Genomic DNA, 26,101 nt, shown 5'->3' on the forward strand with positions numbered 1-26,101 from the left:
CTTGTCTCTAAAAGCTGCACAGGGAGGTAGTTTTATCTCCAAGGAAATTTATCCTGACCTTCCCTTCTATTGCACTTCTTTTATGGTTCGAAACAAAATGGAGAACCAGGATCACAGCTCAGAGCCCCAGAAACACCCTGTACCTCACATTTTTGCCAAATTCAAGGCACACAGAGAGGTTTTGCAATACAGAGAATGCATCTCAAGCATACCCTCCTTTTGATACTGAAATCTACACCACCTTTTGCAGTTTCCAGGACAGATCAAGTAACAACATGGAGAGTGATTCAGATAATTGAAATATATAAAATGTACAAATGCTACCAAATGCATACCAATTAGTATGAACCTCATTTCTTATTAGGATTTTCTTTGATAATACTTTTAATTAGATGGAGCTATAATTAGATCTTGCAGGCTACAAGTAATTACAATATTTATTTTGGGGGTTTTTTTGTTGGTTTGTTTTCACTGTGATATATTTAAAGGGAACACAGAAGGACTGATGGACTTACCAGAAACAAGGCTACAGAACTCCCCAGGATGAAGCCTGCAATCACATCCGAACAGTGGTTTCGATACTCAGACACTCGATTTAGCCCAGTGAGGAAGGCAGCGCACAGGGTTCCCAGACACAGCACGGGCTTGGCTAGCCTGCTACTCTTTGTTTTAATTGTGCTTGTGATGTACATCTGTGGGAAAGGGCAAACCAAAAATAAAAAGGGGTTCCACCGGAAATGCATCTTTCTTTCCCACCTGGACAAATCCTAAATCAGCAAAGATGTGACAAACCCCTTGTTTCATTAAAAAAAAAAAAAGGCACTGGAAAATGGAGGAAGATGTTTCAGATAATTCAGAGAACAATTTTAGGAGTACAAACCCAATACTGTTAAATGTTCTGAAATATCCTCTTGCATTTACATACTGGACCTTTTCTGAGCAGTTATTCACAGGCTCAGCTTCACTGATTTTGTGCAAGCACCAGTTCATATGGTGGCAAACACACACTCTGAATGCACACAACTAAATGTTGCCAAGGGATTCAGGAGTCCATGCTTATACTCCTGCAGAAACTGTAATGTGCATAAGATGGAGTGCTTAGAATCTGTGAACTAACTGCTCCAGTTTCCTAGATGGTTTTAAGTTTAAGGAACAGAGAACACTGAGAGAAACCATTCCAGCCATTTCCCCTACGAGATGAAAGGAAACACAGTGTGAAAGAGATTTCTTTCAAAACAAAGGTATTTTGAGAATGCAATTCCAGGGCAAGAAGTTTCACTGTTTCCAAATATTTTTTAACGAGCCCCACATGATTCTGGGAGTTTATTGGGAATTTTCTTAATACATTCTGACGGAGTTAAAAACATGTGGCTCACAGTTAGCAGCCTGTCATTAGTGCCAGAGCCACAAAATAACAAAGATGAAGCAAACTGGGCCTGATGGCAAAGCAATTCATTAAAATCCTTTTCAGACAACAAGTATGTAAGTCCACGTGATTTCCAAAGCTTTGCTAATTTGAGATGTTGCTGCTTGCTTTGTTTTTCACACCTGAACCTGACTGCAGCAGATACCTTATGACAGCTAACAGTGAGCACTAGGCGGCAACCTTGCTCCAGCCTTGGCTGGCAGGTTAAGCTGCGCCTATCACCAAAATTCACATTAAGGTTCTTTGGAAACAATAGGAAAAAAAAAATCAAATCACTTCCACTGCGTGAATAATTATCACCCATCCTTTCACCCTATGCACTCCTTCTACTCAATTCAATCGAGCAATAGGGAGCCAGATTGCTTTCCTGCTCCCCACCGAAGCACCACTGCTGTTTGCAGCATCCCAAGGAAAACCCACCACCTCTTTAAAGTAAGAATGCAGTCATGCTGTTCCAGCTGTGAACCACAGCTGCAGGGAACAACCCACACGTGCTTGTCTCCTTACAGGTATGAGATGAAGCTGGATCTTTGGGTTACCCACATGGGAGGGCTCTCTTTGTCACAGATGGGGAGTATCTGTAATTGGAGTTTCACACGTCTCGGCAATAAAATGTAAACTTGTAGTAAAAAGAACATTTTTAGCAAGGAGGATAATCAACGATGCAAACAGATTGCTGAGGGAGATCTGTTAAACCCTCGTGAGGAGGGTTTGAAAGAAGACAAACTGTTTTCCCAGAAGGTGGGCTCCAGTTCATCCCTAAGTCACACGCTATGTTCAGAAATAACTGGAAGAGCTTCTTTGCTCTGATCACACTTCCCAATCACTGCAGCTTGATCTTTATTGTCCAGGCCCAAAAGCCAAGATATTTTTTTAGTATTTCCACAGTGTTTACCCACATTTAGAGCATGGTTTCAGAGCTCTGTGCAAGAGACCAAAATCTCAGTCAAAGCCACTTACATTTGGTTTCCTACATACAGCAAGTGTTTTTGAAAATTTCCCACAATGCCATCCATAGAGTCAATTTATTTACAAAACTCTAAATGTTGAAACCAGAGAAGAGGAAAGACATTAATATAAAATCATGCCTACAACATAATAAAAAATAAACTACACACGATTTAACTATAAAATTTGTCAGTTCAGCTTTTTTGCTGTGATCTTATCAGTAGACTCAAGCAATGTATTTAGCAATATGCAGTGTGTGATAGCAGTGTTTATCCCATGTGATTCCTCTCCCATCTTTTTCAGAGAGACAAAATCATAGATAAGGAGGGTTTTTTGTCTGCAAGTTTAAAATAGACATATACATTTTCATATGTATATGTAAATATATGCATGTATTTAGAGCACATTGTCTTTAATGAGAAAGGCAGAGTGGAAGAAATCTGTCCTGTCCCTTCAGTAGAAAGTGAGGAGATTTGTGACAGTGTATTTTCCTTAGAGAATTCAAAATTTCGTACCAGTATTACAAAAGTCTATGTCCTAGAAGTTTTATGGCCAATGTTTTCTTTTGCCATAGAGATTCCTGCAGTAAAAGAGAAGCAGAGCCTTTGACAGTGCAGGTGCTCATGGTGCTAAGGCCTTGAATTGATCAGGGTTGCAACAGGTATTTGCTGTAGTGTCCTCTGCTATTCAGCATTTTCAAAACTTGGAGGATTCATGTCTAGGAGCAGAGACCCAGAGAAGCTGATTTTAGTCATGGGGTGGATTGTGGTGGCTGCACTATGAGCTGAAAAATGCTCATTAAGCCTCGGCCTTGACAAACTGCACCTGGACTAAGCCCACTTTGAGAGTATCAGAGAGACTGTCTGTTCCCAAGATCTAACAGGTGTCTAACAAGCACCTGTTTTTTAATGAACAGCCTTGGCAACTTATCATATTTTTCTTCAGCAAACCTTCAAAGGAAGTTACTGACTGAAATTGTGGCTATGATGGAAAATTCCCACTCTCTTGGGGTCATCTAAACAAAGGCCCAAAGTGAGATCTTTTTCTGCTCTTGACTCCCAGAAGATAAGAGGGTAATGTGTATGTCTCAAACACTGATAAATGGATGGCTGTGGAGCCAACCAAGGTCTGTTGGAAATAACAGACAAGAATTGTTTTGGAATAACCAAGGATTGTTGTTATTAACATGGCCATGAGAAATATCAAGTTTTGGCTGGAGAAGAGGGGCCAGAGATAGGGCATTTTTCTGTGACAAACAACCACAACATAGCACAGGAAATGGACATGGACTAGAGGGTGGGATTAAAACTACCCAAGACCCCTGAAGCCCTCCACCCATTTCCAGAAAGACTGGAAGAACGGACTGCACATGATAATAAATTAACAGAGAAAGTGAGAAACATATCCTTGGGGTGAGGAAACCTGCCCATAAAGAGGCATCCTTCCAAGCCCAAGCAGTGCCCCCAGCACCCTGGACATCTCATGGGCTGAGCAGGTGGATTGATGCTGAAACCAGGACTGACATCCTATCAGCTGGATTCATGCTGGAACCAGGAATGGTGATCTCTTTTTCTAACAATTTCTTTTTAATCAGAAAAGGAACTTAAATTCATGTGAGTGCATAGCAGCTTGCACTAGGTACAGTGACTGCCATCTCTTCTGGGAGACTGATAAAACGTCTTTAGATGACATTTTTATTTTTATTTTATTATAAGTATGGAAGCCAGGGCTGCTAGCCCTTTTCTCTTTCCCCTACTTTAGGCAGACAAGATTCATTTCCACCTCCAGAGATCACATAACTGATGCTTTGGGTTTTCCTCAGCTTCTTTAGAAGGTGACAAAGAAAAGTCTAGTTGATTAAATATAAACCCCAGATTATAAAAAACCAAAAACAAACACCAAAACCCCACAAAGCCAACACCAGTGGGAGTGTTTTCAGTAGCAGAGTAATGAACAAGTGAGACACCTGCACAGGATATTTGAGGTTCAGTGAAGGGAGAAGACTTCCAGATCTCATAAGACATTTTATAAAACGAGAACCATTCTCCAGCCTCCTTATGTTGTACCTGTTCTATTTTTCTTGCTCCATGGCTCAATCCTTCAGCTTTATGCAAAACACGACTATTACTAAGCAAATAACCTGTGTTTTATGTTCAGTAGGCCATATTATTATGCATATTAGAATCAGCAAGAGACTTCTCAAAAATCTGTGCACAGCACAGTTATTAAGCAAAGCTGGATACGAACAATGAATTTCTTGTGTAATGCTCATGTTATTCCCAGCTGACAGACAAAGAAAAGACAAGAAAACACATTTCTAATTCTAAAAGGTGACTTCAGGCAGAGAACTGGGCTGAAATTGGACTGTGGGCTGAAATGCTTTAATGGCAAACTTTCACGACCTTATGGCTCAGAAAGAGTTCCGTGTCCTGGTCTGACATCTTCCAATGAGAGGAGTACTGGCCCACAGCAGATACTCCTGGAAAACTAGAGCTCAGAAATACTAAACTACTTGGGGCTTAGGCTCAGGAAGAAAAACAGTGTTACCCTTCAGCTGTAGAAGTCAGCCTGTTGTAGAAATTTTGCCCTCCTAGGAAACAAAGGAGGCTGGGCAGGGAAAGTCCATGAAAGGATGTAATTAGCTTAGGACAGAACCAGGACTAAGCCTGACCCTGGAACTTCCACCTAAGAGTTTATCATGGTGCAAACAGCTGCCAGAACCATGCTGAGTATATTGTGGGCTTTATTTCACACAGGGTTGCACATTGTTCAGAAGTAATGTGCACAAAATGTTACAGGCTTTCCAAACATTTCCCAGCAAATCCTGATCAAAGGAGTTACAGTTTATTTCTCCATCATTATTCACACAATATGCAGCGCCAACAGATGGATATTGAAACAGCAGTGGGTGGACTCTTAATTTTAGAAGTAATAATGTGGTGCTTCATTTATCTGCTACCAAGAGCACTGGGCAAAATACTCAGTAAATACCCTGTCTTTATAACTTTAAGGCTTTTCTTGCATACTTATAACCAACAAACAGACTCTGACACTACTTTGAGTCAAGCTATAGGGAGAGAAAACACCTAGGTTAATGCATTTTGAGATCAGAGCCAGGTTAAGTCTTTGGATCTTTATGGCAAAACCACCAAAGTTTTCTGCTTTTTTAGTAAGATTCTTGGATCAGTTTTTAAAAATCACAGAAACTTTAGTCAGAGAACTCAAAGGAGCAGTTGATCTGTTTCATCAGACTTCATAATTTCCTTCCTGTCTGCATGGCAGTGTCACCTTGTCAGTGTGGCAACTGGGGAGCATTTCTCTGTGATAACAACAAAATTCTGACTTTTATTAGAACCCTCATTGCAATGTGACTTCAGGTCCTAAACAAAGGAAGCAAAATTCAGCCTAAGTTCAGATCTCTATTGAAAGGGCACAATTTAAATTTTAAATGTTCAACAATGCATGGCATGTGAACAAATAAATGTAGCAACCCAGAAGCTGTTTAAGTATCAGCTTCATTTTAATGCTCATGAAACAGGAGCAGGGAGAAGAGAAAATTGAATTAGAAGATCAGCAGCAAAGACAAGTTTAGGACCTCATGCCTCCACATGCAGTGCCTCAAAATCAATGAGCACTTCATTTACTTATACAAGGATTGGTAAAATGGAGAGAGAAGGGGATCTTCCCCTATTGATAAAGAAAAAAGCTGCCCCCAAAACAACCCTCTTTTTCTCGAAAAATTCATCGTACGAAAAATGCCCCATCTAGAAAATACAGAAACCTCTCATGCGAGTCAGCAGTCATCACTAGCACCCACCGTGGCATATAAAGCTGAGTAGATGCTCAGAGCAGCATGTTTGGATGGAAAGGATCTCCTGGCCTTTTCAATCACCTCTACATCCCCCGTGCAGATGTTGCCGTTGTTGATGAACTGGTGGTGGGCCCGGCAGTCGTTCCCAGTGTAGTTGGGCTTGCAGACGGTCAGGAAGTAGGGAGCCAAGTTCCCAGTCACAACCTGGCCAGCATTTACAAAGATGTCAGTGGCAAAAAGTCCAAATGCAAACACTCCTGTGAAGAAAGGTTAAAAATAGTGATTATTCAAACAGGTTCAGATAATGACACTATATCTGAGAGGGAGAGACATAATGAGAGTAGTGTCATGTACTTATAATGAATCTGTGACAAAAAAATGGGATCTCTGCACCTGAAAGAGCAGTGTAGTGCTGACACACAAAACTTCTCTTACCTAATGTAACTACCTAGCATTAAGTACCTTTTGGATTTTGACTATTTGCCACCTTTATGGTGAAAATTTACAATCCTGACCTAGCGGTATTTGGCATGTACTTTTGGAAGCAGCCCAATGCTTTCTTTGCTCTGGAAGACAGCTGCAATTCAGCTCATGTCACCAGGAGCACATAACCTGTGAGATGAACTATTCACTTGAATGTAGGAACTTTTCCCGAGTTATGAAGCATCTCTTGATCAATACTGCACTTGTCACATCCTTCACTGACTCCCCTTGAGCGTTATCAATACCCGCTACAGCTGCTACGAACATATGAGGATCTTTCAGATGCATGTAATGCCTACACACCAAAGGTATAGAACAGCAGGTTTGCAAAATTACCAAACCCAAATGTTCAGAAAGATTAAATCAGCTCTCCTCTTCCCCTTTTCATCACTAAGGTTGATTAAAGGTTGTTCTATGTTTTAAAAACATAGAACAAATAAATACTGACTTCTGATGTAGGGATATTGAGGTCATGCAGTTTTGCTTTCTCCCTTCTGTAGCTGTGTAAGCAGAAGTCATTAAATTATAAATTATCTGAGGTTGTTATGTATTTAAATATGTCCAAGAGCTGGAGCTCGAGGGAAATCATCTTAGGAAAGCTGTGATAAGATCTTAAGAGGTGGCACCACCATGATTGTAACATCTTCACTGCTTATCTATACTGAGTTAAAAAAACAGATTTTGAGTCCCTCATATCTTTTGTGTCTCTAGTCTGAGACACAAAAGATATGAGGGACTCAAAATAATGCAGCATGTACCTACAGTAACAGACAATTGTAACTAAAATGGACTTGTTGTACAAGTGTTGAGTGGGGTTTGCCTGTGCCAGTCAGTTAGAGAGATGGTTTGGTGTCACTGTGGCACAGATCCCTTGCTGGGGTACTGATGGGAAGCGCCCTTCCCTTGGGAAACAGCCTGGAGGGGCTGCAGGACTGCAGAGCTGCTCCTCACCATCCTTCCCCAAGGTCAGCAAGGAGCATCACACAGGAAGATGATTCTGGAGCCTGAATGTATTACTATTCTTCATGCATGTTTATTTTTATTTATTATTAATGAACTGGTATGTGATCATGGATTTAAAAAGCTGGTGGTGGCCAAAGAAGGAGGCTGCCTTCCTCTGGTTTTAGACTGCAGGACTGGTCCCTGCCTTTTCAATGATGTGACAGTTTTCATCTCATTTATCTTGCTAAGTGTGCTTAAAAAGAGAGCACAGAGACTGCTCCTTTATTTCCTTTATCCCTCTGGTAATATTTCAAGTCCACGGTTTTCCACAGCCATCAGGAACTTCTAACCTACATTAGTCAGTGCACAAGCAAGTTCAAAGGAAAAAGGCAGGAGGGTATCTTTTCAGCCTGGTGAAACAGCTGAAGTTATGACAGAGAAGAATCTTGTTTTATATACAGCACTCTGTCAAAATTTTAATTTTTTTTTTGGCACAGCTTTCTTTAAATAGCAACTTTCTGATGTGCTGTGCAAATTACAGGGAGTACAGCAAGGATTATTACCCAGCCTTTACAATAATTAGAGGAAATTTAAGTGTCAGGCAGTCTGGTTCATGCTCTTTATCATGTACTTACATGCCAAAAACCAAGACATTTCAGGAAAAAGTCACGAGCTACATAAAACTATTTCAATCTCTAGGAAGTACGTATATACAAAGGTACTTCTTTCCATTAAGAAAAGAAGTTTCAACACTTGCATTTTTTTAATATTTGGTAGCACAGAAGGTGGCCGCCCAAACGCAGCTGCTGAGGCCTGCATAACCTGGAGAAGAGCAGAGCAAGCCATGGCTGAAACCTTTGTCACATTCTGACTGTGGTGCAGCTCCTCTCTCACAGTTCTGCCAAGCTGTGCTCTGTGAAAATCACAGCCATGTGCAGCAATGAGTCAGCCTGGCGAAATGTGACCCTTTCAGGCTGATTACAACTCACGTTTATTGGAGCAAGGGTTGGCTGTAATTGATTTAAAGGCTGTAATGCCAGTGTGCCTGGGGAGTGCTGGACAGTCCCCTGATGGTTTTTGTACCTCAGGAATCCATCTGTTCAATGGATTTGTTCAATGACCTACAGCAGCTAAACTAACTGACCAGAGCACAAAAATGCAGGGATGTGATTGCCAGCTTTTTAGAGGCAGACAAATTGCTCTGAAAGGCTTCATGGGAAGGGCAAGCAGCCCCAGCTCTTCAGGGTCATACAGCTCACATCTGTGATATAATGTCAGAGAGAAAGAATGGGAGAAGACATGTCTATTCCAGACTTTGGCACCCAGGTGTAATGGGAGGTGGCGTCATCCTGCTCTGCAGCAAAGTGCTTTTTTTCGGTGTGCTCACTCTGGGCCAGAAAACCTGGGCATGAACTGTAGTGCAGAACTTGGCATATGCTGAGAAAGGATGGGAACAGTGCAAGCCACATGGGAAGCAGACCTACAGCTGCTCACCAGCAGAAAGGATGAAGGTTAATTGCAATTACACGAAGCCAATCTTTCCCCTCAGCCACTCATGTCACATAGTCTGGCTGCAAAAAGAGGCCTTAAAGAAGAAGCAGAAGCTATGTCTGGAAAGGCCTCCTGACTTCTCATTTTACTGACTACTCTCAGCTTGTGTCTCAGGAGCAGAAGGAGGTGCCTAGAAGACAAAACAATAAGCAGAAAGTAACTGGGAGAGATACTAGCTTAGACCAGGTATAAGAGGGCAGGCTGTACTCCCTGCTACTCTCTCAGCTACTCCAGAGTCCAAGAAAACAGAGACCAGATTTTAACATATCTTTACCTCCAGTGAGAAAGACCTTAGACAAATTAAATGTTCAAGCCAATAAAAAGAAAAAGAACAAACAAGGAAAGTCCTGTTAAAAATGCTGAGGATGGATGAGGTGACGCTTGACTTTCCCATGTCATCTCACCTGAACTAACACTTGTCTTGGCAGAAAAGTCCAAGTATTTAGCAGCTTCAATTTTGAATGCTTCATTTTTAATTTCTCCACTTACACATCCCTCTAAATAACTGTCAGAAAGTCCTAAATGAACCCCTGGTGTCTGGTCTCTGACCCACATCCTATTCTCATGCTCTATCTCCTATCAAGCTCCTTCTGTGGCAGTTCATCAGTGTTGCCACCTCCAGCTCTATGGCTTTTTCTAACAGAGGCATCTGCCCTGAAGAAGAATCCGGCTCTTCTCACTCACTGTAGCCTCAGTAGAACCCTCTGTCCTCCCTGCAATTCATGTTCAAGCTCTCTTCTTCCACCCTGAATCTATGTAACATCATTCACTGCAGCTGCTTGTTGTCTCTGTGGAAACTCTCGCCATTGAAGGCATTTAAAATGCCACTGATTTGAAAGAAAAGACCAAATCATCATCACAATAAAAATCAACAAACCCACCCCTTGGGCCTTGAAGAAGAGCTTAAAAGACATTGGGAAGAGACAAGTGAGAAGCCAGTGGGTGGAAATAAGAATCAGGAAGTAGAAGGCTTTATTAAGGAAAAATCATGAAACCCTTAAATAAAGTGACAAAAGAAACAATGCATTGAAGGGTTTATGAGACATCAGAAGCTGAGCTCCTCAGTAACATATCATCATGTTTTCTACCAAGGATATTTATTTAGGCACTCCTCTCCGTCCCAATTATCTGAATTTGTCACTCCTAACCTAGCTTGCTCATAAAGTGTTCATATTTCACATGCACACTTATACTCACCTAACCCCTTTCCCACACCTCTGTTTTTTAAGGAAGATTCGAATTTCATTGGAGAGTGTCCCCGGAAGGACTCAGGCCTCTATGGGAATGCTGATCCTCAGCCCATTTTTGAATGTTTTGCTGTAAGAATCCTGTGCATCCAATACAGCCATACATTTATAGTCCTGTGACTCAGACTCTGCTAAACCACCCTTCATGTAATCTTAAAGGATGTGTAAAAAGAGGCCTGTATCATTAATCCATTTTACAACAGGAGAGATGGGGATTGCAGGGGACTTTATTGTCCTGTTGCCATGGCATCAGGAACAGGCTCAACATCAAGCTTCTGAGCACTCATAACCTTGTTCTAAGACTAGCTATGATCTTCCCCTGAAAACCCCACAAAGCTCACTACTCCAGGGATCTAAAACCTCCTGAGTCTGACCATGCCAGAAGAAATTCAGTTCCCATTGCAAAAGTCCTCTGGAGGCTCAAGACTCCTCCTGACAGATGTACAGGGTGTCTTCCTTCCTCACTGCTTTCACAACCACCAGTTTTCATGGAGGCAGCTGCCAGCTCAGAGCCTGGCATCAAAGAGAACTGTGAGGGCTGATGTGTCCCCAGCACAGTGACCTGTTCCTCTTTGTGGAGATTCTTCACTGATAACATCTACAGTTGTTCAAGCAGTTTAGGTTTGGGGCAACACCCCCAAATACAGCTTGAGCCCCATGGAAAGGCAGCAAGTTAATAACAGAGCATGCACTCTTTCACAGTGAACTTCAGAGGCAAGGCAGACAGAAGGACAAGGCCAGGTAAGCTATCTTGTGCAGCTGCTCAGGGAATTGACATCAGAGCTCTGGGGCATATCTATCCTGTTACTATAAACTCAATGTGTGTATAAATCTTGTAAACCTTTATTTGCCAAACTAAAATCTTAATTTGCTGAAATAAAGCCCTAATTTAATTATTTAGCTGCCCACTGTGAAGTGTCACCATGCTTTAGATTAAGTTGTCAACAGAAGCTGATCTGCACCATTTGTTAACAGCAAATTATGCGCATCCGAAGTCAAAGCCACTGGTAACAAGCTGATGAAGCATGCTGAATTTCTAGATATCTGAACTAGAAAGGGGCTACTTGCATGTTATCAGGGCTTTGCAGATAGACAACTTAATCACATGGATTAGAAACCTAATATAATGAAATGCAACACAATACATACCATACTCACCCCGTCAGACTGGGTCAGGGAGGTCTGAGTCCCTGATCCTGGGGGTATGATAGCAGCTGCACATAAAAAGACTGAAACCTTGACTGAAACCATTCACTAAAATATCTTATAACCTCTATTTGCAATACAAAGGATTAAGTAGAACACAGACACAAATGCAAGGCGGAACGATGTTAACCAATTGCTGAATGTAAATTACAGGACAGAATGAATAAATATACAAAAGGCTGTGTATGCTCAAGTTGGGAGACAGGGAGGAGGCAGAGGCCCAGGAAACAGCCACCCTTAACAATTAGTTTCTCAAAGGTTCAGCACATAAACAGCAAGTTTTGGCATCAAAAATTGATAACAGAACTGCTGAGAAGGGTGGGGAGAGGAGGGAGGAGAGAGGACGTGCCTAAAGTAAAGCAGTGCAGCAGCAATATATTAGAAAAAACTGTTCTGAAGCAATTCCACATCACTAGTTTGACCTCAAAACCTTAAAAAAAAAGCAGCTGTAAAAGATAAAGAGGAAGATGGAGAAAATTGAAGCATACATCAAAGTCTGATGTTTCCAAGCTAAGCCAGCTTTTTTTCACTGATAAAGTAAGTGTTTTTCTAAATATAGGGAACATAGCAGGTTTCACCAATCTAGGCTGTGATACAGGACTTGATATACACTGCAGAAGGTGAGAGGCAGTCTTTTGCCACAAGCAAATGTCAATCAGCATGAAGGATTCTTGTCTGGGCCAGGAAGCAAGAAGAAATTGTGGCTCTGTTTCATGTAGACAAAGTATCAGGGAGAGATTTAATACAAAGTTCAACATTCAGAGTCTCAACTAAACTCAGGAGGGGAGGCTCTTAGAAACAGACATGCGCTGAGACCTTGAAGAAAACAAGGAGAGAATCAACAGAGAGCACAGTAAACAAGATAGGAAAAAACAAAGAGAAGAAACATGGGACTTTGTTAGCATTCCAGAAAAGCTGTAGGTTTTTTGTTTTGCTCTGCTTTCAAAGTGCAAAAAAGTCCTTAATTCTGTATACATGAAGGAAAAGTAAGAGCAGAAAAGCTCAAATCTAGCAACCAGAAGATCCAACGGAGATTACATTACAAGAGTCCTTGTATTTCACAGGACCAAAAGACAGCCTAAAGTTTCCCTTTTTTGTCTCTTTTCTTGAAAAATATAAATGAACATTCAGTGAAGTATGTATGGCTTTCTGCTTGTTTTGTGGAAAGCACATTTAGACTACAATTTTTAAAATCCCATCTCTTCCCAGCAACTTCCATTACAGAGCTGGGGGGGGGGGTGTGGAGAAAAAGCCCCTTTGCACTCCTAAAATTTGGGACTTGCAACTCTCAAGGTTCTCCATGATGTGCCTTGTAGGGTCAGACAGTAGTGTTCATTTTTCCTGACACATGAGAACCTAGACATATTGCAGGATTTTCCTCATTCTTTGGAATAATATAAACTGTAATGCCTTACAAGGCAATTTTCCAAGGGGTTAAGTAACTGCTTTTTGCAGGTACTCATTAAGACTTGCTCAAGCCTCTGGGTACCAAAACTAAATTGGCAGAAAACTTTTTTTGCAACAAGCCAGACTGCTTGCTAGGGAAGATAACTTACTTGCAAGAGAACTTAGTTAATCAGCTCTGTAACTTTTGGCCCTAAAGTTTATCAAGAGAAGGCACACACAGAGAAATCTAGTTACAAGCAACCTAGTTGTCTTTGCACAGCCAAGAACCTGGGAAGCTTCATTTTGAAGTGGGCTAAGCATGGAGCTAACTTCCCTGGATCATCCAGGCACAGGGTACAGCTGCTCAGTCCATGCCCTGTTTTCAAAACACAGGTGAAATGAAAAACGAAAAAACATGCAGTTATCTTCAGTTCCTTTCATGAATTATTTCATCCAACAAATTCTACTTCTCTCATTTCACTACAGAGGCAGGGAAAAGGTTCCAGAAGAAAACAAGAACACAGTGTAGTTTAAGACAAGGCGAAGACTTCAAGCCTTTTCTAATAATATTAACTTAATTTTTCTCAGGAAAACAAACACAGCTGGCAAAGCCAAGAATCATTTCCCTAGCATGGTTTATGTCCTACTACTCTCTGAGAGTCCACTGTATCATTGCTACCCCCTTCTCTTCCACCAGAAGACAAACAACAGCATGTTTAAGAATAAAGCCAACTGTAAGAAAACATACTGAGCAAGAACTCAGCCTCCATGATCTAAGGACTTCTAGTGTTGACCCCGCAGGCAAGAGTGCTTGACTGGGACTTTGCAACATGCCAAATGTGCTGGAACAGTCAAAAAGCCCTGAGTGGCCCAGTGGACACTGGTACCCTGCTTCTCTCTTAATGGCAGTTTGCTGTCCATCAATATATCCTGGTGGTCATGTGAAGTTCAAGGGTGTTTTACGTCTAACTGAATTTCTGTGTCTTTCTGTTCCCCCCAGCACCACACAGACCAGGCCCAAGTAACAAAACACAAGTGGTTTGCTTCCACCTCTGTGGTGGCAGAAGGCACATTTCACTCCCTGCCTTCCATGCATAAAGCAGGAGGCACAGAGAGAGCTGAAGGAGAAGGAAAACCATGGTTTTTCCTCCTTTGCAGCATACATTTGCTGATGACAAATAGCACCCTCAGCTCTGTGCTCTGAGGAAGTATCCCTGCTTGCAGCCAGGGATGTGCTCCATGGAAGCAACACAACACCTGCCACAGCCACAGCAGACATTTTCATTCCAGGTAAAGCTCAGAAATTAAGCAGTGACGGGGAAGAAGCGCCCCAGATACTTTCAGCTTTTTTCCCCCCATTGCTTGTTCTAAGTCAGACCATGAATGTGGGCTCAGGTCTCTGTGAGAGGCAGTGCACAAGGAGGGTGCTTCACTTCTGAGAGAGCACAAGGAGGGCAGTGCTGTGATGGCAAAGCCCCTCTTGGCCAGTGGGAAGCATTCTGAGGAGCCACTGGCCCATGCCATCAGCCAGACATCCCATCCCACGCATGAACTTGGGACTCATCAACAGTGTGAAGAAGGTAAAGCAGCTTGCAAGCACCATAAAAAGCAACTTCCTAATGGTTTAATGACAGAACTTCATTTCTCAGCAATTAACTCAATGAAAGCTCTAAGAAAAAGCAAATACAATGAAAATAATATTATTATTTTGAAGTGAGCTCTGGGCTTTTTATGCTGTGCTCAGTTGAACATTATGTGGCAGAGCTATGGATGTTAAAATTAGAGCTGAAAAGAAAAATGCCAAATAGATGAGCTGGTGAGGACAAATTTGTAACTAAAATGGGTAGCTTGCATAAACTAGCAATGATGGATTTATTCATATAAGGATTTGATTGGTAAAACCTTTCTTTAAGGGTCTCAAAAAAAGCTTTAAGCTCAGCAGAATATGATCTAAACCAGCTCCAGCCAGCATGATATGGCAAATTTTGAAAGTTACCTTGGAAATCCTGAGGGGACTATCCCTCTAAGGTGGAAGATGCCTGCAAAGATTTCACAGCTTAATTAATTTTGTGATGTACTTTGTCAGCATGTTTCGTCCTGGTTTGGTGCAAGCAGGGTCCAAGCTTGCAGTGCACAGGATGCTTACCTATAAAACGTATTATTCTTCGAAGCAGTGGGTTCAGGTAACAGCACTCTCCAGTCAAAATAGTTTTCTCTTGAATAATGAGGGTTTCTCGGGTTGACTTTATGAAATACATGGATACCTCACCAATAAAAATCTGCCAAGGAAAGGGAAAGAAAGAGCAGGTTAAAAATGACATGAGCAAACATTGAAACATGGGTGTCTAGTCTCAGCCCACAGACAGTGCCACACAGCTGCATGTTCTGGGGACCCTGCACTGGCACTGTGGGGCTCAGCATGACTGACACACACCCAGCTCCGCCCCCTGGAGAGGGATCATTCCTGCACTCAGTGGTGCAGAGACCCAGAGAAGATGACTTCACTCATGGCAAGGATTGTGGTGGTGCATCCCTCCCCCTCCTCTGGCTGCACCGAGCTGAGAAATGCTCATTAAGCGTTAGCCTTGATGAGCTGCACCTGGACTAAGCCCCTGTTGAGCATATCAAAGACACTCTCTGTTCCCAGAAACTCTGCTTTCTAATGAGCATTTGTTTTTTCACTAACAGCCTTGGTAACTTATTTTTCTTGTCTGAATAATAACCCAAGTGAAATAATATTTTTGTTGTTGAACTTTCAAAAAAAGCTACCAACGTGAGTTGTGCCCAGGGTGGAAGATTACCATGATTACCATTACAACTCCAGCCCACTCTCTTGTGACCCTCGGAACGAGTGTTCAAAGTGAGATCCTTTTTGAGCTCCCAATTCCCAGAAGATAAAAGGGTAATGTGTATGTCTCAAACACTGATAGCTGGATGGCTGTGGAGCCATCCAAGGACTGTTGGCAATAACAGGCCAGAAATGTTGGTAACAACCAAGGATTGTTGTTATTAAAACACCGTGAGAAAGAGCAATATTTGACTAAATGTTCTGTTACCAAAAATGAAGTCTCCACAGAACCACTAATCATGATGTCAGCTGTGCTTATGTATTATATATTTTTGTATGATCTGAACATTCACGCTTTCTATAAATGTAATAGCTGCTTCCCATAGGAGTAGGATCATTTCTTAAGCACTTAGAACTAATTTAGTTCTGTTGCATTGAGGCCTATCTACCCTCACTAAAGCTGGACAGAATTTAATCACAGGCTTTAGAGGCAATGATGATCCACACACAGCAGGAACCTCTGAAAATATCACCTATCATGTTCTGTCAGCAGGCTTGAGAAAGTGAAACTGGGACACTTTTAGAAAGACGGAGTTTGTAATTAAAGTCTTTAAAATAAAAAAAGCCTGCCTGATGTGGAAGAAATGAGCTTTTAAGGGGAAGCACTCAAGATTATTAATTTAATACATTATTGCAGGACATACACAAGAGAATCCATAGTGTTAGGGAACAGTCAGAGAAATACATAACAGAAGTGTTTGTGTACACACACACAGGGTGGCACAGACACCTGGAGTTAGTATAAATGTCAAGGAAGTCACCTCAGTTCACTCTGACTGCTGGAATGGTGTGTTGTTTCAAGGGCAACAATTTATCCTTATTAAGCCAGATGAGTGTCCTTATTGATTATTGACATTCAAGCCAAGTATGCTCAACCTCTTTATAATTCTACCCGCTGATGGCAAGAGCTGTGGAGCTGTAAAATGCATGTCGATAATGGCATCTGGAGCGGAGCTGATGCATGGGAGCTGCACTGAAATATTGCCTTTATCCCATTTCACTCCATCTGCTCTTAACAGAATTGGCAAGCAGTTCAATAAGCTCAGCTCACTAACGATGGGGATGGGAATTAAGAAAAAGACCATCTGCACTAAAGCAGTTTGAAAGTGACACTCTGTTTCAACCCGTTTATTACATGAATTATTACAATGTTCAGAAGTTTGAATTACTGCTTTGGCTCTCTGTCTGCCCGGGGCTGTACACAAACACTGAGGAACGATTCACACCCTGAGGGAATTCTACTCTGTGAGCACAGGGGCTACTTGACTTTAAAATATCCTAAACTTTTCAAACAGGAGAGACTTAGGCATAAAACATACTAACAGTCCTCCTGTAACTATACATCCATCTTTAAAGTTCCTTTACATCAGAGGTTAATGGAGTATTTTCCTGCTTCAATTCCCATCTTTGTTTCTATAAATCTAGCTGTCTGGCATACTCCTAGCGACTCCCATGTGCATAGATTAGTTCCACTTAGATTTAGGAGTAAATTTTGCCAGGCTGTAAATCTGTTCAGTTCCATTACACTGATTTAAGCAGAATTATCCCAGATTTCCTACAGCATAACAGTTCAAAATTTGATTTTTTAAAATGAATACTGCCTTAGGTTTAGGTATATGGCAATAAAGCTGTGTTTGTGTAGAGATACAAAGTGATTCAACATAACTGGACCATTCTTATCATGTCATCTCTGGCACTGAATTTAGTTGCTGAAATTTGTTTTCTAATATGCTTAATATGGGGTCTCTAGAAAGTCAGCCTTGCTGTTTCTGAAAAATTCAATGGGCAATTGGACACCTGATTCTGAAAGCTAATCTGTCTGTGTGCAATTGAATGTGGTCTGAATAGCTCTCAAAGAACTTGTTTGTTTGTTTTTTTTTTTTTTTTCTTTCCCAGGCATTTTTGAAATCAAGTAACTCCAGTGATTCTCGTGATTTAAACCCTGATGATGCTGCATGAGCAGGGTCCAAATCCAGCCAAGTTGTCCAGCTGGCCTCCCAGAATCAATCACCAGCACTGCTGAGTACGTCAGCTCCTGCCAAAACAGAATCAGCACTCCAGGAATGGTTGCAAATCAGTTCTATAGCTGACATCTAAATATAGACTCATATACCTAAATATGGGCTGAAAAAGAAAATAGCAAGCTAACCACTTTTATTTCCATTTGGGAAAACAATGCAAGGTTAATGAACTTCTGTATCATACTGGCTTAATTAGACAGTAGAAATGTCAGGAGAATTGCACTGGATTGAAAGCACAAGTGATCTTCAGTCTGGCATGGTGTAGGTAATAGGGAAGCAAAGGTAGTGCCCTGCATGTGTTTTTGTTCTTGGTTTCCTGAATAAAATAGCAGCTCCTCTACACTGAGGACATATTGCTTGAGAACTCTTGCTCACATTCCATTTCGTTTAAGTACCAGGTAAAAATACAAGGATGACCCAAAGCCCCAGTATGAATTAGAAGTACCTACCCAGCAGGCATTTTTCCTCTGGTGATTTCGACCTCTCCAGTGAGAAAACTTCTTCAATTTTCCCTGCCTTCCCATTACTGCCAGTGTCACCAAATACTTGCCCCTCAATGTTCAGCTCTCAAAGCCCTCTGCTGCACACACGTATTTCCTGGCTCATCCTGACCCAGCAGATGAAAAAATTATCCGTCCATTTTCCTCTTCAACAGTCTTTTATCCATGATAGTCCTTCAGCTGACATTTTCAGACAGTGAAATGTCTCATCTCCCCCTTTCAAGTTCTCAGCACAGCATTAGCACCTGATACTCCCTGCACTCCTGTACAGATGACTGACAGTTCATAAATTTAATTTTCAATTTAATCAACAAAATAATGGAACTATTGCTTTTAAAAGGACATGGAATCTTTTTTTTCTCCATAGCACTTTCTGATAAGCTCATGCAAAGGATCATTTGCACAACTTTGTTAAAAAAAAAAAAAAAGTGAACATCAAGAAGACCTTTTTCTATGAGGATGAACTAAAATAAACTATCCAGGAATGTGTCTGTGGTACAACTGAGGGGAGGTTGCAGAACAGTGGGATATTGGAGCTGCCCTCCTGCAGTAATTGTGCAGTGGGGCAAGACAAGAGGAGCTGATTTGAAGAGTTGTATTAAATTTAGAAGAAGAGTTGTATTAAATTTAGAAGAATAATCATTGATGGTGCTGACAGGCACAGCTTTTAACCCCATTTGTTCCTTCTATCAGTTTTTCTCAGAACAGAACATTGGCCTTGTACCTTCGTTCAAATGCTGCAGCAATGGTGAGGCAGGAAATACTGCATCCCTTCTTCCTTCCCCTGCCATGCTTTTGCTCACTTCTCCAGTAGGCAAAATATTTCTCCTTAGTCATGTTTCTCCAAACTGCATGTAGAGTGCCACAATCTGGTTCCTCCCGTGCTCCAGTCATGCTGCCCCAGTCTCACCTCTGTTTTCTCCCTTTGAAAACCCACTACAGATTCACTGCAACTCCAGCTGCTCAGCTGGATCTGCCCTGACTGCCTCCTTGCTGTCCCACAGCTGCTGGGAGAGGCTGCACCTCATGTTGGAAAATATCCTAATTATATTATTTTTTTTATTTTATAACTTTGGTCAGTTTTCACAGGATCACAGAATGAACTAGGTTGGAAAAGACCTTTGATATCATCAAGTATCAAACATATGTTTGCCTTTGCCCTGGGGGAAGGGAATTAGGGTTTATTTCCTCTTTCCTTTAGGGCATTCCACCAGGTGAAGGCCTGATGAGCTTAAAATCTCTACAGACTGGGAGCAGAACAGAAGATTCACCAAAGGTAACAGCCGTCAGTGGCATTAAAGTGCCCTGAATCCATCAACTCCAAACAACACCCCTGGTCTGGAGAAGGAGAGAGAAGAATAAGGACCTGCTTAGCACCAGAGGTGAAAATATCTGTAAGGAGTAGGAAACCAACTATTAAGAACTAAGTAACTTGGGACGAATGAACATTAAGCCAAAGAATAGCTATGGGTTTTGACTGTATAAAGTTTGTGAAAAATCTCTTAAAATACGTGTGGCATGGAATGATTTTCTCTGCACAGCTGGCCTATGTGAGGATGAAATGATTTGTGTTGCACATCCTGAGCAGAACAACATCCTGGCCAGAAATAAAGTAATGCCTTTATTCTCTAACACTAAAAATGTTGTTGGAGAGTTTTTGTTTTTCCTGCAGTTTTGGTGACACTCACAGCCCTCCTGCCTCCCCTTCACTCACTCCTCACTCACTCACTCACTTGTGACAAATGTGAAAACACTACTTTTGTAATTTTTTCACGCTTCCAATGAACACTGGGGTTGTGTGGAAGTTCCCACTGTCTTAATTTCTGCTGCAATTCCACATGGATAAAGAAGGAGGAGGACCAGCTAAGATACATGGGAGAGATGCAGGATGCACCACTGTGCCCAGAGTTTGGGACTGCCTCAAGTCTGCCTCTCTGTGAAACTTACTTCCTTCTGCTGCTTTTCATGAAAAAGTACAAGTGATGTTATTTCCCATCAAAGGAAGACAACAGAGTTCCTATATTAGGGAGAATCATGTGAAGTGCACACATGACCTATCTGTTTTTCCTAGGTATTAAATTAACATTATTCTGATTTCTGTGAGGTTTTAAATCCTTCAACTTGTTTACTCTAACAACACCCTTGTGACACAGTCAGTCCTTTTTAACATCACTTTCTACACTGAAACCCCACCCAGGGACATGCTGCAGCACACAAAAATCTCTGCAGCAAACAAAACTGAACTTAGATCTTGGGACACCACTGCTCTCAGTTCTGGGCAGGTTTCAGCAAGCCATATGACATTTCGAAATCCTGTGCAAGGATGCGTGTGGCTGCGTTTTTAATGTCACAAATAGAAAGAACCAAATTAATCAAGTCTCCAGCATTCAAACAGCAGCCAGGGGGAGGAGAGGATATGAGGAAGGCACTGGCTGTGAGACAAGCTGCACGCAGAGCACTCAGAAAGAGAGAATAGCAGCAGATGAGGGCTGTGGAGCTCTCAGCCTCAATCAGCTAGTTTCAGCATGACTCCACACACACTCTCCCTGGGAGAAGCAGGACTCTTCACCAAAAGGTCACCTTTGCAAAATGTTCCAGAGGGTGTTTCATCAGCACTGGCTTCAGCTAGGCCAATAGCAATTCTGCCCTGTTGCACTGTGGTATCTCTGAGGTTTGTATTAGAACAGCTGCAGTCAGGATAGGGATCTTCTTCAGGCTCTACATTGGAGCTCATGACATCAAGGATGGAGATCTCACAGCCCCTTCCATGTTTGCCTATCCTCATTGTTAAAGTTTGCCTAGTTTTTAATCCATTTCAATTTTTGAAGCTGGTGTCCCTTGCAAGGTTGCCTCTTGTGATCTGAACAGTCTGTTTTCCTCTTCTCCACAGTCCCCACTAAGAACATGGCTTATATTGACTTTCACTTACTGCTGTGAATACCTTAATTCCTTAGATCTCCCTCACATTTAGCCTTAGCCCCTGAGGAATATTGATCTGCCATCCTATCTGCTACCCTCAGGACCTGGTATTGACACTGTGAAGCTGAGACACCCTATGGTCAAACCCAGGTGGCAAACACTTAGCAACATTTGTATTGAGAAAAGGCATCTCAGAAGGCAAAGGGTGGCTGAGGTCTGCCTCAACACCCTCCCCAGGACACAGGATTTCTGCTCTGATCCACAGACAGGGCCCTGACCCAAGCCTGCAGAGGCTTTCCCTGATAAGATCACTATCATCGATATTCCTGAGGACAGAGACCAGCTGAGAGCTCCCTCAGACACTCTCTTGGTCTTTGCCATCACACCCTGGACAGGTGTTCTCAGGCCCCAGGAATCAATACTGTATTTTGCAAAGCTGTACAAGGTAATGCAACACTGTGTTCAGCTGAATGTTGCAATGCCAGCTCACTTTTAATTTTCCAAGGATACAAACTCAATGGATTCAATCTGCATTCAATTACTCACCTCATTGTGTTTTGGAGTGGGTGGTTGTTGTTGTTGGATGAAAACAATAGCAAAGAACTGTTGCAAATACTTTTCCAGAACAAGAAAATTGCTTTATTGTTTTTGTTTCTCTTTTTTATTTTAAGTCAAAAGGGTTGAAATCCACAATTTATAGTCTAGCCTGCTCAAAAACCAAAACTGTCTTAGGGTTGTGCTCAAAAACCTAATACACTGTGGTAAAACTGTCTAAAATTATTATACTGAAGTTCTAATGAAGAGAATACACATTTTCCACAGCCCTGAATTGTTCCTCACAAACTGGCATGTGGCTAGGACCACCACAGGGTCCCAGAGACACTGTCAACAGAAATGCCTGAAAGTGTTGCACCAAATCAAGAAAGCATATTTATTCCTCCAGAATGGTGTGCAAACAGCAGAATACAAACATTTACACAGGGCACACCTTTTCCTCACTCCGTGGTATCCCCAGCTCCTCATTCACCACCTCACCAGCCCTGGCAAGACTCCAGGAGAGGAAGGCAGAGGACACAGCCAGCTGTGCCGGCACAGGGGGAAGCGTGGTGGGCAGCAGGCTGTGCCTTCTGGCAGCACCACAGCCAGCAGAGCCTGGTGATTCCTGCCTGGAAAAGCCGGGAAGGAGCTGCTGTAACAGAGCTCTGAGCTGCGTCATACGTTCTTGGTTTTTCTGGCAGCTGCAGCTGAGCAGCCACAGGGGAATCAGCCACGACAGGCAGAAGTTCCCTGGCTTCTCTTACAGAAATAAACCATTGTAGTAACATGGCTGTGCTAAGCCAAAGCCAAGGAATTAAGAAAGAATAGGAGGACCATTGAGAGGAAGGATGTTTCTGAAGTTTGAGGGGTAAGTGCAGATTGTAGAGAAAAGTTGGAACAATTTCCTCCTACCTTAGATCAACACTGTAATTCAGCTTCTAGTTCATAATCAGACTGGTTCAGTTTGACTGATTTCAACCTTATCTGAAAACAAATACTCCTATGCACAAATTAATAGCACTGGACAGTTAACAGATTACATCTAGGCTGCTACTTTCACCTGGAAACAGAAGGAAAGAAACTAAACTCTGAAAATGGTACTGCCACTTTCTATTCACTTTAAGGTAACGAAGAACAGTGAGAACAGTGCCCTTGAAGCTTTCTGCCACTGTTCAGTATTCATTTCAGCGAGCTGGCCCTGTTCCTAAGCCTCTCTGCTTCTCTTGGGTGGGTAGATAAATCACATTGGATGGAGCAGAGCAGGCAGCAGTGCTGAACTCTGGAAGGATTGTTTAGTGCCAGCTGGGGAATTGGCAGCTTTGCAGTAACCTCGTAAGAGGGAAAGCTAGTCTTCAGGGACACTGATGAATGTGGTGGAGTCATCCCAGAATATTTTTAAAGAAATGTTTCAAAAGAAATGGATAAAATTGCATAAAACCAGGCCAGTCACACTTATTTTGCCACTAAAAATGCAGGGAAATGCAGATACAGTGGTACCAACCCACAGCAGCACTTCTGCAAAGTGGTCTTAGAAATAAAACATATATGTTCATTTTCTCCATGCCCAGTGTCATAGCCAAATGACAGAGACACAAAGATATTCCATTAAGTTCACAAAGATGTTCCCTTTTGGCTTGCAAGCACTGTAACACCTCAAAGCTGTGCTGAAATCATGGCTTTGAGTCCTCCCCAGACCCAGGCACACAGGACTGCACTTAATGCTGCTTGTGTCTCAGATGAGGGAGCTAGTACAGATCCCTGGGATACCTCCCACAGCTCCAGAAGCCCTTTTAGATTTTATTATGAGCTAGTACCTTATTGCTGCTGGCTTCCACCAGCAATCACTCCTCTCATGTCACGAGGTGTCAAGACAGTAATAATGTGAAAGCAACACAGAGATCAAATTTGCTGCCACATCGAACCAACCATTTGCCAAATCAGCCGTTCTGCCTTTAGGAAGTGAAGCAGTGAGTGCTGTGCAGAAGAGAAACAAGTAATTGCAAAGGCAATGGCATTACCTCTGACTTAAGTCATGTCTTGGTGGTGGAGCTGCACAATGTTGGTGATTCCTCCTGAGAGCAAAGTGTAGGGAGTGAAGCTACAACTTAGCTGACAGTGAATGCACACAGCGCTCCCTCCCACCATGCACAGCTGTGTGCGTTCTTTTGTTTGTGTGGAGGTTTTTGTTTTTTTTTTTTTTTTAAGAGTACAAAACATCACGGTCTAAATAGAAATGGCTGCATTTGCTCCTTGCACTGAAATCCTTGGGACATTTGACTGGATCAAACATCTCTTCCTAGGCTGTGGGCAGGTGAAGTGAGAGGCAGCACCCATTTGGGTACAGGATGACAGATGAGGATATTCACACTCGGAATGGACTAACCAGCAGGGAAGTGCAATACAGAGTTTAGGGAGAATCTGAGCTCACTTTCTGTCTCATTTATTATCTTTTTATTGATGACCATTGCCAGAATTTGGTCTGCAGAGTCAGCTACAAACCAAAGCAAAGTGTGAAAATACTGTGCAAAGAGAAGAAGGTCTTTCAGGAAAAGGTGGGAATGAGAAATAAAATTAAGTTACTCCTATAAAGATCTTATGATGAGCACCAGTCAGAAGGACAGAAAAATCTCTGACATACACCCTGGTTGAAGATTAACCCAATATTAATTAATAGAACATGAAATAATTGAATTATGTATTAATAATGCAATATAACAATACAACTAATTAAATAATGTGATTAAACAATGCATTAATAAATACTGCATTAAAAGTGGAAAAAAAAATGTTTTGCCAGGGAAATTTGACCTCCTGGAGGTTGTACCTAGAGATCACTAGGGCTGAGCACGGTGCCAAGAGCCCTGTGCTGACCCTGACCATGCCTTCTCTATGTGGAGCAATGTGTCCAGTGCAAGAGTACAGCACAGCCCAAGAGGCAGAGTTTCCCAGTTAAACCAGCCCTGGATCCATTCACCCAGGGTGATGATTGGACCCAGGCCAGCATTCCTGCACAGTTTGCATGGGATGGGTCGGGTCACAGAGTCCAGCTCCACACAGCACTGAGGTGAAGGTCTCTTCAGCACCCAACAACCTTACCTGGCATTCATTACAGCCTTTCATTCTTTGTGTTTAACATGGGCTTAAAACACTCTTCAAAGAATCACAGACCTGCTCATGTTGGAAAAGGACTTTTAAGATCGTGAAGTCTGACCGTTAACCCAGCACTGCCAAGTCAAGACTCCGACTCAGCTTTTCATAAAGGATAGTAATTAAGAAAAGCTTCTTGGATAACTAAAAAGCAAAGAAAATGCTGATCCAGTGCAGCAAAACTTGAAAGGTTAGCATAAAATTTTGGCAGAGCAAGGATTTAGATAGAAGATCCAAAAAAAGAGCAACATTCATTACTCAACGTTTTATCAGTAATCAAGGGACAAACCACTCATTAATGTCATTGCTCTGCAATCAAGGCATGGCTGTGACCCACCACCTACCTTTACAAAAAGCACTTGTGAAAGCTACATCCCTGAACATTGGCACTCTGTTGATGGGGGAGGTCCAAAATGTGGGGGGTTAAGTTTTTTTGTTTTGTTTTGGTTTTGTTTTTTTTATTTTCAAATAATCTATCATTGCAGCAAAAAGTAAAATGAAAGCCTTGGCATGCACCAACATCCAATACATAAAATAACTCTGTTACTGCAGATGTTTTTCATAAAATTATGATGTAATCCACTTTAAAACACCTGCTTGTCTTTAGAAAGTGTCCTGTACCAAAACCTATAGCCTCTTCTGCAGATCCCTTTCACACTTCTTACCACATTCTGTGACAAGAACATGATTTGGTGCACTAAAATTACTGCAGAACAAAACTTAAAACAGACTATGGTGAAGCCCTCACTATTTAAAAGTGAATATGTAATGTACAGCTTCAATCAACTTTTGAAAGGGATAAAAGCAAAATTAATATAAGAAATAAATACTAACAGAGAAGAAAGAAAGAGAAAGAAATGAAAAAAAAAGTCCATAAACAGAATCTGACAGGAATTTATCAATGTAATTACAAATTCAGCAAAGCTTGGGCTGTTGATGAAATATGCAACTTTCTGTGTGGAAAATGGAAAAGGGTTGAAGTTTTGCTAACCAGTGGGCGCAATAAATTGTTTGGCATTGTATGTACTCCGCTAGTTGAATATTTTCATCTGCATAAAATATTAAAAATTGCAGTTTACTGGCTGAAGAGTGAATAAAATCAGGTAAAGAAAAGTTTAGTGACTGTTGG

At 41.8% G+C, this 26,101-nt stretch overlaps 1 protein-coding gene across 3 annotated transcripts in view; it reads right to left on the minus strand.

Moving 5' to 3' along the window:
- PLPPR1 (phospholipid phosphatase related 1) overlaps positions 1–26,101 on the minus strand; it is a 121,190-nt gene that overhangs the window by 4,037 nt on the left and 91,052 nt on the right. For all 3 annotated transcript variants that reach the window (XM_066569890.1, XM_066569889.1, XM_066569891.1), the window contains 3 exons: positions 15,147–15,279; positions 6,192–6,442; positions 516–692 (listed from right to left, as the gene is read on the minus strand). In XM_066569890.1, coding sequence (XP_066425987.1) covers positions 516–692; positions 6,192–6,442; positions 15,147–15,279 — 561 coding nt within the window. The remainder of the gene's footprint in view (positions 1–515; positions 693–6,191; positions 6,443–15,146; positions 15,280–26,101) is intronic.

Source organism: Molothrus aeneus, assembly GCF_037042795.1.
Source record: "Molothrus aeneus isolate 106 chromosome Z unlocalized genomic scaffold, BPBGC_Maene_1.0 scaffold_33, whole genome shotgun sequence".
Classification (NCBI taxonomy): Eukaryota; Metazoa; Chordata; class Aves; order Passeriformes; family Icteridae; genus Molothrus; species Molothrus aeneus.